Below are 14635 nucleotides of genomic sequence, written 5' to 3'. Positions count from 1 at the left end.
AGGGATTGAAAAAAGACAATGCAAAATCCAAGCACAATAGGGTATATGATTGTGTTCATGCCTGTTTATACTGTCATGAATTGTTCACCAATATACAAAGTCATCTAGAACGTAGACATGTAAACCATACCAGGGTAAAGGCTATAAAAAAAACTCAAAGACCAAAAGATGAAAGAAACTAATCAGGAGAAAATTGATGAGTTGGAGAAAAGACTGAATTCAGAAATGAAACTTCTTAGAAACTTGGGAGACCACCATCATAATATGAAAGTTCTCAAGCATAAAGAAGGTGAGCTTCTCTTGCCAAGAAGAAGGCTTGTTACCTTTAACTTTGAAGAGTATGGTCCATGTCCTAAATGTAAAGAGTGGATGGTACTGAATTCTTCTATCAGTAATCATCAGAAAACATGTCGAGTGAAAAGTACAGACTATCACAAAGGTTCTACAATCATACAAATTGGAACCCTTACAGGAAAAGTGAAGACAACAGGTTCTAAACGGATTGTGAAAGAAGTGTTACCTTCAATGAAAAGAGACAAATTTGCTAGCAGCACGGCTTCTTTTAGCCTTTAGAAATTTGGTGAAAAGAATGGACGTTTCAATGAGTGAGATGCTTAGCCCTGAAAACTTTGATATTGTGGCAGAAGTAGCTCTTCAAATTTGCAATAGTACCGAACATGAGGAGGATGAACTCCAGTATCGTAGCACAGCAATTAAGTCTGGGTTTGACATTATGAGGATGGCACCCTCAAAAGTAGGAATTTCTATCAAAACAAAAAACAAAGAAATGAAGGAAGAGGGAGAAGCATTTATGTATCTTATGAGTAAAGAATGGGGTTACAAAGTTAACAAAGTTGCAAGAAGTACTCTGTCAGAGCGAATGTTTAATCAGAAGAAAGAGCCCCCTTACCCCGAAGACATCATGAAGTTATCATCTTATTTAGTGGAAAACTTGGAATCTGTAGATCTATCTTACACTGCTGTTAGTGGTATGATGTTCAGACGCATTGTGATGCTAGTGGAAGCACAAACCTTTTGTACAACCGCAGGAGACCTGGAGAATTAGAAGCTCTGAGGTAAGACAAGTTTTGAACTCCCATTTTTAACCAAAAAAAATGAGGTTTTTAAAACCCTGATGTCAAATCTTAAAAGTGGTTGTTTATGCGTGGGGGAAATTTACAAAAGTTGCACGATTATGTTAAATCCGCGTAAAACATCCCTGCGCGTGTGATAAAAAATTCAAACCCTTGAGTAATGAATCGCTAATTCGCGTATTAAACACACACATGTACTTAACCACCAATGTAAATAACCACTTTAACAGTATTTATGGCTCCTTTTCATAGAGCATTGTATATGTTACTGTATAGATAAGGTTAAGACTAAATGCAGGTCTTTGCTTTTCTTTTTAGCTTGCAGTGTTACAGAAATCGGTCAAAGGAAGTCAGTGCAACCGATCTCTCTCTTAGAGAACAACTTAGCAAGTTTGAGAAGGAAATGCTTGACAATCAGGAATTGGTGGAGATACAGGGGGGGGGGGGGGGTGAGCTTTATCCTGGAGACAATATGATAAATATTTGTTCAGATACAATAGTATTTATATATTTTAAGCCTGTCAGGCTACATAAAATTAGTATGTAGATTCATCCTGATTTGCAAAAATATAGGGCAGGTGGATGGATGTAAGGCTACATAATTATTTTCTGTTGTTCTCAGGCCAATATTTTGTGAAACAGATGCAGAAGGGATATCTTTGCTTTTAATATCATTTTATTGGCATTACAAGAATAGAATTCCTGGGTCCCCCGCCGGTCAAGCAGTATACTAGTATCGAGTCTATTGACCAAGGCTGATTTTCGAACTTGACCAAGGTATTAGTGGTATAAACATTTGGTATAAATTTAATGAAAATCCTTCAAAATTCGTAGGCATGAGAGCGCTTACAAGGTCAATTTTTGGATAAAACGGAGTCATTATTGTGGTCAAAGTCCCATAACTCCAACAAAAAGTATCGACCAATGCTGATTTTCGAACTTGACCAAGGTATTAGTGGTATAAACATTTGGTATAAATTAAATGAAAATCCGTCAAAGTTAGTAGGCATGAGAGCGCTTACAAGGTCAATTTTTGGATAAAACAGAGTCATTATTGTGGTCAAAGTCCCATTAATCCAACAAAAAGTATCGACCAATGCTGATTTTCGAACTTGACCAAGGTATTAGTGGTATAAACATTTGGTATAAATTTAATGAAAATCCGTCAAAATTTGTAGGCATGAGAGCGCTTACAAGGTCAATTTTTGGATAAAACGGAGTCATTATTGTGGTCATAGTCCCATAACTCCAACAAAAAGTATCGACCAATGCTGATTTTCGAACTTGACCAAGGTATTAGTGGTATAAACATTTGGTATAAATTTAATGAAAATCCGTCAAAATTTGTAGGCATGAGAGCGCTTACAAGGTCAATTTTTGGATAAAACGGAGTCATTATTGTGGTCATAGTCCCATAACTCCAACAAAAAGTATCGACCAATGCTGATTTTCGAACTTGACCAAGGTATTAGTGGTATAAACATTTGGTATAAATTTAATGAAAATCCGTCAAAATTTGTAGGCATGAGAGCGCTTACAAAAAAGTGTGACGGACGGACGCACGGACACACAGACCCACGGACGGACGCCCGGCATTTCTATGTCCCCGCACCGCGTTGCGGCGGGGGACAAAAATAGATGAGGGAGCTTGGTATTTGAATTTTTTATACCTGCATTTTCTATTTAATAATGATGAAATTTTTACGTTTATAGATATACTTCCCAATACTAATCAAGATGTTACAAGACTAATCAATATGTTATCTTAGTATCCATTGCTTATCAGTAGGGAGTACATCCAGTTGAAGCAATTCCATGGGGAATTTGGCAGTGCATAAATTGTTCGACCTATTCCACAGGCTAATTTTTTTTTTGCTTTGTTACTACCTGGTATCATGATTTAGTTATAAATTACATTAATTTTAATTGTCAATTGCAGTAGGTTTATATTTTTTTAACGAAATGCGTCTTAATTACAAGATGATGACAATGAAGTAGCACAGGATGATTATCAGAAAGAGGGGTGTATGCATATTGAAGAACTTCCCAGTGCTCATGATGAAACAGTAAGTTGTAGCAGCACTAAAGACTAAAGTGCACAGAGTAAATCATCAACGATGAATGTCAATATAAGGATAATCTTATGGATTTTCCGGGATAATCTTTTGGATTTTCCGGATGAACTCTTGATACATGTAACAGCTGATTCAAATACGTACGCTAATGAAAATGCCATTCTCCTACCAAAGGAAGATAAGATGAAACGGCCAAACATTTTAAAGACTGTGATCAGACACCTTGATTCTAATAATGTTCGATTTATTTTATTATCAGATACTTGATTCTAATGATGTTCGATTTATCTGATTATCAGATACCTTGTTTCTAACGATGCTAGGAATATATAATACTACAGGAATTTGTTCGTTTCTTTTAAAATATCAACGGTACAAGCTACTAGCCGATATGGGTTTCAAAAAACAACTTGTTAATGTTTACCTTACCACTTGTAGCTTTATTACTTTAGGACTATTGTTATTTTATATTATCTAATATGATAATTAGCATTTCTGTATCGATTAATTTTTTTTTTCAATTGATGGTAAAAAACATGAATTACTTTGATTACCGGGATTTATGAACAAGCTAGCTTATTGCCAAAAAGAAAAATTTGATTAACTCGTGCATAAATTAGTCGGTCAGTTTAGAACGTTCATCCCCATAAATCACAGACCAGATTGCGTTCTTCCTTTATTTTGCATAGTTGAGCGTGTATTGATGCCCATTCGCTATCACCCGTTCTTGCAGTAGTAAACCGGGTTTTCTCTTGTGTGAACATTTTTTTTAATGTATCTTGCTTATAACTCTTCAAATAACTCTCAAATTTTATTTGATCATTAGAGAAATGCATTTCTAAAGCATTGTAAATAATGAAAACATAAAAAATATAATTTGACCAAAATCGTGACCATGCCGCTTTAAACGTCGACCATGCGTGAGTGTATGATGATGGAGTTGATGCAGTCAAACTGAGGTTCAGGAGTTTGTTCACAACCAGGGTCAACTTGGATAAGGCGGAAAACTGGGAATCTTGACCGGTTGTTTGTCGGCCCAATGTGCTACGGTGCTGCTATCGTGAAAGTTGACAAAACTATCATATCCTATCCTATATCCTGCATCCTATCATGCAATTAAACTCTATCCTATCCTATTCCATACCTTCAAACTATAGGAATGCAAGTTAAATGAAACGAAATTTAAGCATTAAATGATATTATCAAGTAATGTAGAACTCAAAATGGACAATTTAATCTTCAAACCGAATATTCTCTGAGCGGGATAACTTACTTACCTGTGCTACGGTAAAGTTAAATCGTACGCGGGATGGACACAATAACGTAAACAAACAGGTAAGCGATTCGATTTTTGATTTTATTATATTTATGCATAAAAAAACAGATAAATGACTTCGATGCACTTATTGAGGAACTGTTTATCACATATTTTTATCAAATTATTATCTTATCACATATAACTGAGCGTAATTATCATTATTCGAGCGTTTCGTTCGGCGATAAATGTGTAATAGGAAAGGAGGAATATATATTAAAAACATATGGCTAGACCGGGAATCGAACACGGGACCCCTGCACCTCTAGTCCGGAGATCTTACTCTGAGCTATCCAGGCCGATATCCACGGTCCATATAGCCCCAACTACTACATTCCTCCCTCCTTAAATGGTCTTCCCCCTCGAATAATATCGGACAGAAATATGCGACCCTGTTATTGGGCATCGAAGAAATTATATGAAACATGAATCAATGTCTTTTTCTTGTATACAATGATTATCTTTTAAAATGCCGAATTGGTCGTTTATAATTTCAAGCTTTTATTACTTTGCAGACTTAAAGTACGTAAATAAATAAATACAGAAATCTATTTCTGACGTCAAATGTTGCATCGAATTCTCGAAGTAACTCCGTACTTGTGTACGAATTGACAAAGATGTAGCGCCGACATTTTAGCGCGCATCAATGTTATGCACCGCGTTCTTGATATAATAATTACTCTTAAATGGTTTAACTTGTAAAACATATTAAATTGACATTGAAAATACATTGTTAAGCCAATTTTCGTTTCGCAAAATAGCTCTGAAATTTATACTCGAATCCGATTGGCTGCAGGATAGGAAAGGATAGGATAAGTTTTAAGTTTTATATATTTTTTATAAAGGGATCAGAAAAAAGCAAGAACGTTTAAAGATTTTGAGGAAGAATGGGTTGCGTTAGGGGAAGAATTGAGTGTAGCTGTATTTGAACCAGAGTAAGTTGAATGCTAAGAAAATTGAGTGTCATAAACCCCACTTTTAAAATATGAAATAATTTAAAGCATTTATACTGATATAGAAATTCTCCTAAAGAAGAAGAAAATAAATCTGACCAACCCAGAAAGAGAAAGTTGTCAGAAACAGAGGATTCTTACGTGTTAAATCAAAGGTATGTTTTGTTTTTATGATTTTCTTTGACAATTATTTAATTATCAGGGCTCAACATTAAGACACGTCTGACCGACCCTGTCTTGTAAAATTTAACATATCCCTGGTATACGTAGTCACTGAAATTTGATTTAATGAAACCTGGAAAAGTGTCACGCTCGATTACGATAACAACATATTGTGCAGTTTTCCATTGGAAATATATAAGGTCCGAACCAGTACTAGCCCGACTTGTCTAGTGCTTTTAAAAGGCATTGTTGAGCTCTGATAAAATATCTTAACGTGTAATTGATAATAATATATTATACCATGTTCAAACATTTCGTTTGAGACTTACTAAATCTAAGTGTTTATGTGCATTTTGAGTTTGTAAATATTTGATTTATCTGTAGAAGACTAAAACAACAAAAATTAACAGATGAAAAAAGAAGAGAGGATGAAAACATAATTTCCAACTTAAGGTAACATAAATTATGGTTATATGTGTGTGTTTATTTAATTTCTATTGATATACTATGGTACATATAATACAAGCGAAATAAATTTCCAAATTTTGAATTTGGTTAATAAATACAAGCTGTTATTACTTTATTAAATTTTGAAGAAAAGAATTATTAATTATCTTTCCGGGTTTTTTCTTTGTTATTCAGAAAAAGGGACCCTCTCAGATTGAAAAAATTAAAGGAGAGGGTAGGGGTAAACGACACTCTAGGCAGTTGGGCTGTCGAGTCAATTTCTTGTTACTCGCCCCAATCGCCGGAGTGCACTATTACCGGGTACCTACCCCAGTCGCCACCCCAATCGTCGGAGTGCACCATTACCGGGTACCCACCCCTGTCGCCACCCCAATCGCCGGAGTGCACTATTACCGGGTACCTACCCCAGTCGCCAACCCAATCGACGGAGTGCACCATTACCGGGTACCCACCCCAGTCGCCACCCCAATCGCCGGAGTGCACCATTACCGGGTACCCAGCCAAGTCGCCACCCCAATCGCCGGAGTGCACTATTACCGGGTACCTACCCCAATCGCCGGAGTGCACTATTACCGGGTACCTACCCCAGTCGCCACCCCAATCGTCGGAGTGCACCATTACCGGGTACCCAGCCCAGTCGCCACCCCAATCGCCGGAGTGCACCATTACCGGGTACCCAGCCCAGTCGCCACCCCAATCGCCGGAGTGCACTATTACCGGATACCTACCCCAGTCGCCACCCCAATCGACGGAGTGCACCATTACCGGGTACCCACCCCAGTCGCCACCCCAATCGCCGGAGTGCACCATTACCGGGTACCCAGCCCAGTCGCCACCCCAATCGCCGGAATGCACTTTTACCGGGTACCTACCCCAGTCGCCACCCCCATCGACAGAGTGCACCGTTACCGGGTACCCACCCCAATCGTCGGAGTGTACTATTACTGGGTGTCCACCCCAGCCACCGGTCGGTTTTTTACAGCGAATAGTTGGTGGTGCATTTCCCCTACATAGGGTATTAGATGCAGTGAGCGAGTTGGTTGACTCTATGAGAGTCGACCTATTACAGACATGTATGTTGATCGATTATGCAAAGGATTTTTTAAAGAATTATAAATTTTAATTCCTATTAATTGTATGCGAGTTGATCGACTCTATGGGATCGACCTATTACAGACATGTATGCTTATTGATAATGTATAAGATTTTTTAAAGAATTATAAATTTTAGTTCCTTTGAATTGTATGCCTCTATTATTATTGGATAAGTCGGCGGTGCCTTCCCCGTTCAAAAGGAATTTGATGTCGTAAGCGAGTTGGGCGACAGCATGAGAGTCGACCTATTACAGACATCCATGCTTATTGATTATGTAAACGAATTTTTTAAAGAGTCATATATATTAATTTAAATTAACCATTGTATATCATAGTGTACCATTGTGAACAGTGTCAAGAAAGTTAACTCCGACAAAGTTTGTATTGAACATATACATGTTAGAGTTACTTTTCTTTCTATAAAGTTAGTCGACTTTTTTGAGAGTCCTCTGTATAACTATAAATTCCAACTGTCCCTAGACATTTTGTTAATTATTTATGAAAATGGATGAGTTGGTCAGCAGCATGAGAGTCGACCTGTTGCATATATCCATGATGATTGAGTATGTTAAACATTTATCATGTATTTTTTTTAAAGAGTTATAAATAATCAATTTCAATTGATTACACCTTTGTATTTTATTGAAAAAAGACTACTATTATGTAACATAGTGTACGATTGTGAACCTGATCGTGTGTTTAAAATGTTTGATACAATTAACTTTGAAACGCAATTAGTTTTTAATCGGAGAAACCTAGCTATGTTGTGCACTGATTTTTACCAATAAATGATTTTTTAACAAATTGTTTATATCGTATAATATAATGTGATTTATTTCTTATTAAAACCTATATCAATATATCTTGTGTTTTGTGTTTTATTTTTTGATATTATTCAGGTGCTTACCGTGAATGGTTCATTGATTCTGCGACTGTGAATGATGTAAATCCATTAGGACTTGTCATATTTTATACTGTATCGCACTCAGGGTGTAACCGTTAAGGCCCATAATATAGAACGATACACTGATTGTTATCAGCTAAAATATGGGACGTGATATATATTGTGGGTGTAACCGTTAACGCCCTTAACTTGTTATCAGCTAAAATATTTTTCTGTGACGTCAGTGACTGTGTAGTCACCCCTTGACTGTGTACTCACCTTTTGACTATGACCTCACCCCATGGTTATCAGCTAAAATATTTTTCTGTGACGTCAGTGACTGTGTAGTCACCCCTTGACTATGTACCCTTGACTGTGACCTCAATTATGACCTATGTGGGGGGGGGGGGGGGGTCTGGAAAACCCCATGACGTCATCGTGACTGTATACTGACTGTGTACTGTCCCCCTTACTACTGACATCTCGTTGTGACTTTACAAGATCAGCTAAATTTGTCTTTTTTTCCCTCTGATTTTCCCGTACTTTTTCTTCCATTTTTATCCTGTCTCCTAGGGCAGTTACCCCTAATATAATTACTTGCTCTTCGCTCAAACTCAAAAAATTAGAACTATCAATTTTTTCGGACTCAAATGTCGGGATTAGGTTACTTAAGTTCTTCTAATATTCTCTTCATCGGCATGATTGAGTTTGTCGGTTCCGCCATTTACGTCAATAATGGTACGTTCGGTTGAGGTCAAGTCGTACATGAACACAGATCATCTCGTTGGCGTATATACTTATTACGCAAAGAAGAAGAGGAGCTAGCAATTGTGTATTAACTAGATTTTAATAAGATTAATTCTTTTGTTTAACTTTCATAATTTTGAAAAATAGCGTTTAAACTCAGTCGTCAAAATAAGAGGAGTTCCGAGTGATCACCATCACATAAAAAAGCACCATCTTCACATAATAAAGCACCATCTTCATATAATAAAGCACCTACTTCATATGAAATAACCACAGCATAATATAATAAAGCACCACCTTCATATATTAAAGCACCACCTTCATATAATAAAGCACCACCTTCATATAATAAAGCACCACCTTCATATACTTAAGCACCAACTTCATATAATAAAGCACCATCTTCATACAATAAAGCACCATCTTCATATGAAATAACCACAGCATAATATATTAAAGCACCACCTTCATATATTAAAGCACCACCTTCATATATTAAAGCACCACCTTCATATAATAAAGCACCACCTTCATATAAGAAAGCACCACCTTCATATAAGAAAGCACCACCTTCATATAAGAAAGCACCATCTTCATATAATAAAGCACCATCTTCACATGAAATAACCACAGCATAACATAATAAAGCACAGCCTTCTCGTTAAATAATCACATAAGGCAGCTATGGCGTTCCATAGATCGTAGTCATTTAGGTACAAAAAAACGCGACTTTTTTATTGTCATATTTTAAAAATATTAAAGTAGTTCAATTGTTTTAGGCCTATAGAATCAATGTTATGTAACGTATTTTTTCTGTCGATTAGTGGAGTGTTACGTTTGATTATACGATATATCAATATAATTGTATTGTTACAACATACAGTTGTTCCCCTTTATTTTTCAGAAATTTCAATTCCGGATTGAATCCGTTACCATTTTGCATTTTAGTAGCATTTCCGTATTTGTAATGTTCTACACGGCATGGCGCCCACTCCAATTTGCATATATTTTATGCTGTTATAGTCCCGCATAGATTTCTTACTAGTCTACTAGTATATACATATACTATATGAAATAAAGCAGTGTTAGACCACAAGGCTTTACAGTAAAGTAAGAAATCTGGTGCAATTCAGCATAATGTCACAGCCAACAGAGGATGACTTAACACCTACCATGTCCACTCCACAGTCCATGGAGCAAGAGGAAGAGCTTACAGACACATGTGAAGGGGTGACAACGAGAGAACACAGATCCTTGTCCGAAAAAGGATTGATGTTTTATCAGTCTCGAGTGGACCATCTATCAGCAAAACTAACAAGAGTTGGAAAAGATCTTGACAGTTTACTTAACACAACTATATGTGAGGAAACAGATATTGAACTACTATCAAAACGTTTATTTGAAGTCTATAAGACATATGAAAATTTAAGTTCTGATTTTCTGAACTTCCTCATCGGACACAACACAGACGACAGTGCACGCGAACAGGCAGGTCTTACGCTCATTAAAGCCACATATGCTCAACGTGTAGAACAATTTGTTAAGAAAATGGATAGTGTTCACAGAGTTCGCGAACCAAAAACAAAAACCAACAGCTTTAAATCTGCAAGATCTTCAAGCAAGTCATCAAGTGTGGCATCTCTCCTCGGACGACAACGAGCTAAGCGAGAAGCAGCCAAAGTACAACTTATGTTTGCAGATCCAGAAGCTATGTTAAAGGCAAAGATGGACGTTCTGTCAGTCAGAAAAGAAGCTGCTGTAGCCGATGCGGAGTACCTTGGAATGAAAGAGGAATTAGATCTCTGGGATGAAGACTCCGGTGTGATGATAACAACAACAGTGATATTCTCTCCAAATACTTTTGTTCTCAACTTATGGAGAATGACAACACCCACACACAAAGTGTTCCTCCTGTGTTTAGTGTAAAACAGCGTTCTAACAACACAGACACACAAACAGGAAGTGTTCCTCCTGTGTTCAGTGTACAACAGCTTTCTAACAACACAGACACACAAACAGGAAGTGTTCCTCATGTGTTCAGTGTACAACAGCGTTCTAACAACACCGACACACAAACAGGAAGTGTTCCTCATGTGTTCAGTGTACAACAGCGTTCTAACAACACCGACACACAAACAGGAATTGTTCCTCATGTGTTCAGTGTACAACAGCACACTGACACCAAGACTGGTGCAATTACTAGGATGTGTACTAAGCGTGAAGATCAAGTTATGCCATCCACGGAGCGAACTCGACCACCAATCACAAGCTTGTTGAACGCATATGCTTCTACTTTTCAGCCAGCAAAACATAGTAGCCCTGCACAGCCGAAACTATCACAAGTAAAATCATCACAACCAGCATCATCGCAGCCATCACAACCTTCACAGCCGGAAGCAGCACAACCGGCATTACTCAGCGAGTTTGCTAACTACATGAATAAGAAAGATCTTCTGCGTTGGTCATTGGTCACCTTTGATGATCGTCCTGAAACTTATCAGTCATGGAAGGATAGCTTTGAGGTACTTACCCGAGAATTGAATGCCTATCCAAGAGAAGAACTGAATTTACTGATCCACTACCTGGGACCTGACTCTAGAAAACATGCTGTGAGCATACGAACTGCTAATCTCAACAACCCACAGAAAGCTCTGGAGAAGTTGTGGAGTCGCTTGGATGACCCATATGGAAGCCCAGTCCTACTTGAATCATCTATAAAATCAAGATTGTCAGAATTCCCAAAATTGACCGGTTAGGACAGCAAGAAACTATTTGAATTGGCAGATTTGTTAAGTGAAGTGCAGCTGCGGATGGAGGATCCTACCCTCAACCGATCCCTTGCATATCTAGTTGCAAAACTTCCAATTAACTTGCAGGAGAAGTGGACGACACGTGCAACCAATTACAATTTACAAAACGGGGTGACATTCCCACCATTTACCTACCTTGTACAATTCGTGACTGAAATGAGCCGTATCCGGAATGATCCCAGCTTTAATTATCAAGCATCATGCGAAACCAGTACGAACTGTTCAAATCGTTCAAACTTTGCGAATGATTTTCGACACAGAGACTCTTTTAAGAAAAACAATGTTCATGTGAAGAAAACAGCTGTAAACACATCGCAAGAAGATCCCAACATCAACATGGGAAACAACTGTTTTGTTACACGTGTCCCGGCATAAGCTCAATCAGTGTAAGACATTCCAAAAGCTGACTCTTAACGAACGTAAGAAACTTCTGAAACACTACAACTTTTGTTTTAAATGTTGTGATTCAACCACACACACTTATACAGGTTGTAGTGCATTTGTGAAATGTGATATTTGTGGAAACAGAAATCATCCTGCAGCACTACACGTCAGTGACCAAGAGACCAGGTGTTACACGTAGGTCACATTATGGCGGGGAGGAATCCAACAAGTCAGACTCTACACCCAGATCACATTATGACGGGGATGAATCCAGGACTAACCTGAGTTCATGTTGTACAGAACTGTGTTGCAAAGACTTTACAGGGAGGTCTTGTTCCAAGACTATTCTAGTCAGAGTATATCCCGTGAATCAGCCTGAAAAATCACTGAGTGTATACGCATTGATAGACGATCAGAGTACCCATACACTTGCCAGAACTGAATTGTTTGATGCTTTAGATATTCCAATGTCTTCAGTTACAACATACTCGTTGAAGTCATGTGCCCGCACCTTTCAACGAAGTGGGAGGCAGGCTTCTGGACTAGTGGTGGAATCAAACAATGGTTCCTGTAGATTACTGCTGCCACGGGTTAGAGAGTGCGAACAAATTTCAGAGGAGGAAAGTGAAATTCCAACAGCAGATATTGTTAAATTTCATTCACACCTTAGTGGGGTAGATATTCCTCCGCTTAACCAAAAAGCACAAGTTCTACTGTTGATTGGTCGAGATCTACCAGAGGCTCACCACATTGAAGATCAACGTACAGGACCACGAGGAACTCCATTTACCCAGAAGCTAGCCCTGGGATGGGTTCTCATCGAAAACGTTTGTCTTGGAAACCTCCATCCACCTGCTAGTGTGAACGTCTAGAAGGCGACTGTGCATCAAAGTGGCAGAGTTAGTGTATTTGACAAATGTGAATACAATATATCACTCAAATTAGATGATGATCCCATTTTCAGACGCCAAGCAAACGACAATGATTTAGGACAATCTATTGAAGATAACCAATTCATTGAACTGATGGATAAAGCATTCACCGAAAATTCAACGGGAAATTGGACTGCTCCGCTACCTTTTCGGGAAACCCGAGAAATCTTGCCAAACAACAGATCAATGGCATTGAAACGAGCACTCATGCTTCAAGGGAGCCTTCGTCGGAACACAACAAAACAAGAACACTTTGTGAGTTTCATGCAGGGCATTTTTGACTCTGGTCATGCCGAGATTGCGCCTCCTGTTCAACCCGGACAGGAGTGCTGGTACTTGCCCATATTTGGGGTGTACCACCCTAAGAAGAAGGACAAAATACGAGTGGTATTCGACTCTTCCTGCAAACACGATGGCATTTCCTTGAATGATGTGTTGATGTTGGGACCAGACTTAATGAATCGTCTTGGTGGAGTGCTCATGAGATTCAGGAAGGAGCCCATAGCCGTGATTGCAGACATTCAGCAAATGTTTTTCTGTTTTCGTGTGGCAGAACCTCACCGAGATTATCTTCGTTTCTTCTGGCATCAAAACAACGACCCAGCGCAAGAACTTCAAGAGTACCGAATGTGCGTTCATGTGTTTGGCAACAGACCCTCCCCAGCAGTTGCCACATACGGCCTTCGACGTTGTGTAAATGATGACTGTAGGAAAGTGGTGAAACAGTTTGTTACCAGAAATTTTTACGTTGATGACGGTTTGGCATCATTTCCCAGTGTGAGTGAAGCAGTTAATGTTCTAAAGCAAACACAGAAGACACTCCTGGAAGGTGGAAATTTGAAACTCCACAAGATTGCATCGAATAGTGAAGAAGTCATGCAACAGTTTTCAACTGCAGATCTAGCAAAATCCATGGAACAGCTTGGTCTAGATCGAGATGATCTGCCTATACACGACAGCTTAGGCTTGAGTTGGGACCTTGCTACAGATACCTTCATCTACAAAGCCTCGGAGGAGCTGAAGCCATTCACCAAGAGAGGATTGCTGTCAACTGTAAATGGTTTATTTGATCCACTCGGCTTCATTGCGCCCATTATTCTAAATGGACGACTCATCATGAGACAAGCTTTCACTGGAAATGAAAGTTGGGATGATCCCTTACCTACAACTATCATGGGTGCATGGAAACTTTGGTTAGAACAACTCAAAAGACTTGATGGTGTGCATATTCCACGGTGGCTACTTTCTGTATCATACCAAATGTGCGTCCACAAGACACTTCACATCTTTTGCGATGCCTCTGAAAAGGCAGTGAGTGCCTGTGCCTACCTTCGGGGTGTGACTTCAGAGAAGATATCCGTAGGTTTCGTATTTGGGAAATGTAAAGTTGCACCAAAAAGTGGACATACGATTCCAATATTGGAGCTTTGTGCGGCAGTCCTAGCTGTAGAGCTTGGGGAGATGCTATCTAGGGAGCTCGACCTTCTTTTAGAGGACATCAAAGTGGTACTGGGGTATCTATCCAATGACCGCAGACGGTTCTATGTTTATGTATGCAACCGTGTATCCAAGTTACGAAAGAGTTCCTCTCCACATCAGTGGAATTAAGTAGCTACAGAAGAAAACCCGGCGGACCAGGGAACTCGTGGACTTTTGCCAGAACAACTTTGTGATAGTTTATGGTTAAATGGGCCAGACTTCCTCAGAGGAAACTTAAG

The 14635-nt window shown here is 38.7% G+C and overlaps 2 protein-coding genes across 2 annotated transcripts; both read left to right on the top strand.

Moving 5' to 3' along the window:
- Window positions 1-3152: 3152 nt before the first annotated feature.
- Window positions 3153-8029, top strand: LOC136276179 (uncharacterized). Its single transcript, XM_066087341.1, has 5 exons — window positions 3153-3160; window positions 5330-5419; window positions 5503-5592; window positions 5984-6052; window positions 6242-8029. The coding sequence occupies exons 1-5, from the start codon at window positions 3153-3155 to the stop codon at window positions 7188-7190; spliced, it is 1206 nt and encodes a 401-aa protein (XP_065943413.1). The 3' UTR covers window positions 7191-8029.
- A 5074-nt stretch (window positions 8030-13103) lies between these two features.
- Window positions 13104-14525, top strand: LOC117682351 (uncharacterized). Its single transcript, XM_034449688.2, has one exon. It carries the CDS (start codon window positions 13104-13106, stop codon window positions 14523-14525), a length of 1422 nt encoding a protein of 473 aa, XP_034305579.2.
- Window positions 14526-14635: the final 110 nt, after the last annotated feature.

This window comes from Magallana gigas, chromosome 1 (genome assembly GCF_963853765.1).
Source record: "Magallana gigas chromosome 1, xbMagGiga1.1, whole genome shotgun sequence".
Lineage (NCBI taxonomy): Eukaryota > Metazoa > Mollusca > Bivalvia > Ostreida > Ostreidae > Magallana > Magallana gigas.
The sequence above is the reverse complement of the archived record's forward strand: the minus strand, read 5'-3'. Positions and strand labels throughout refer to the sequence as shown.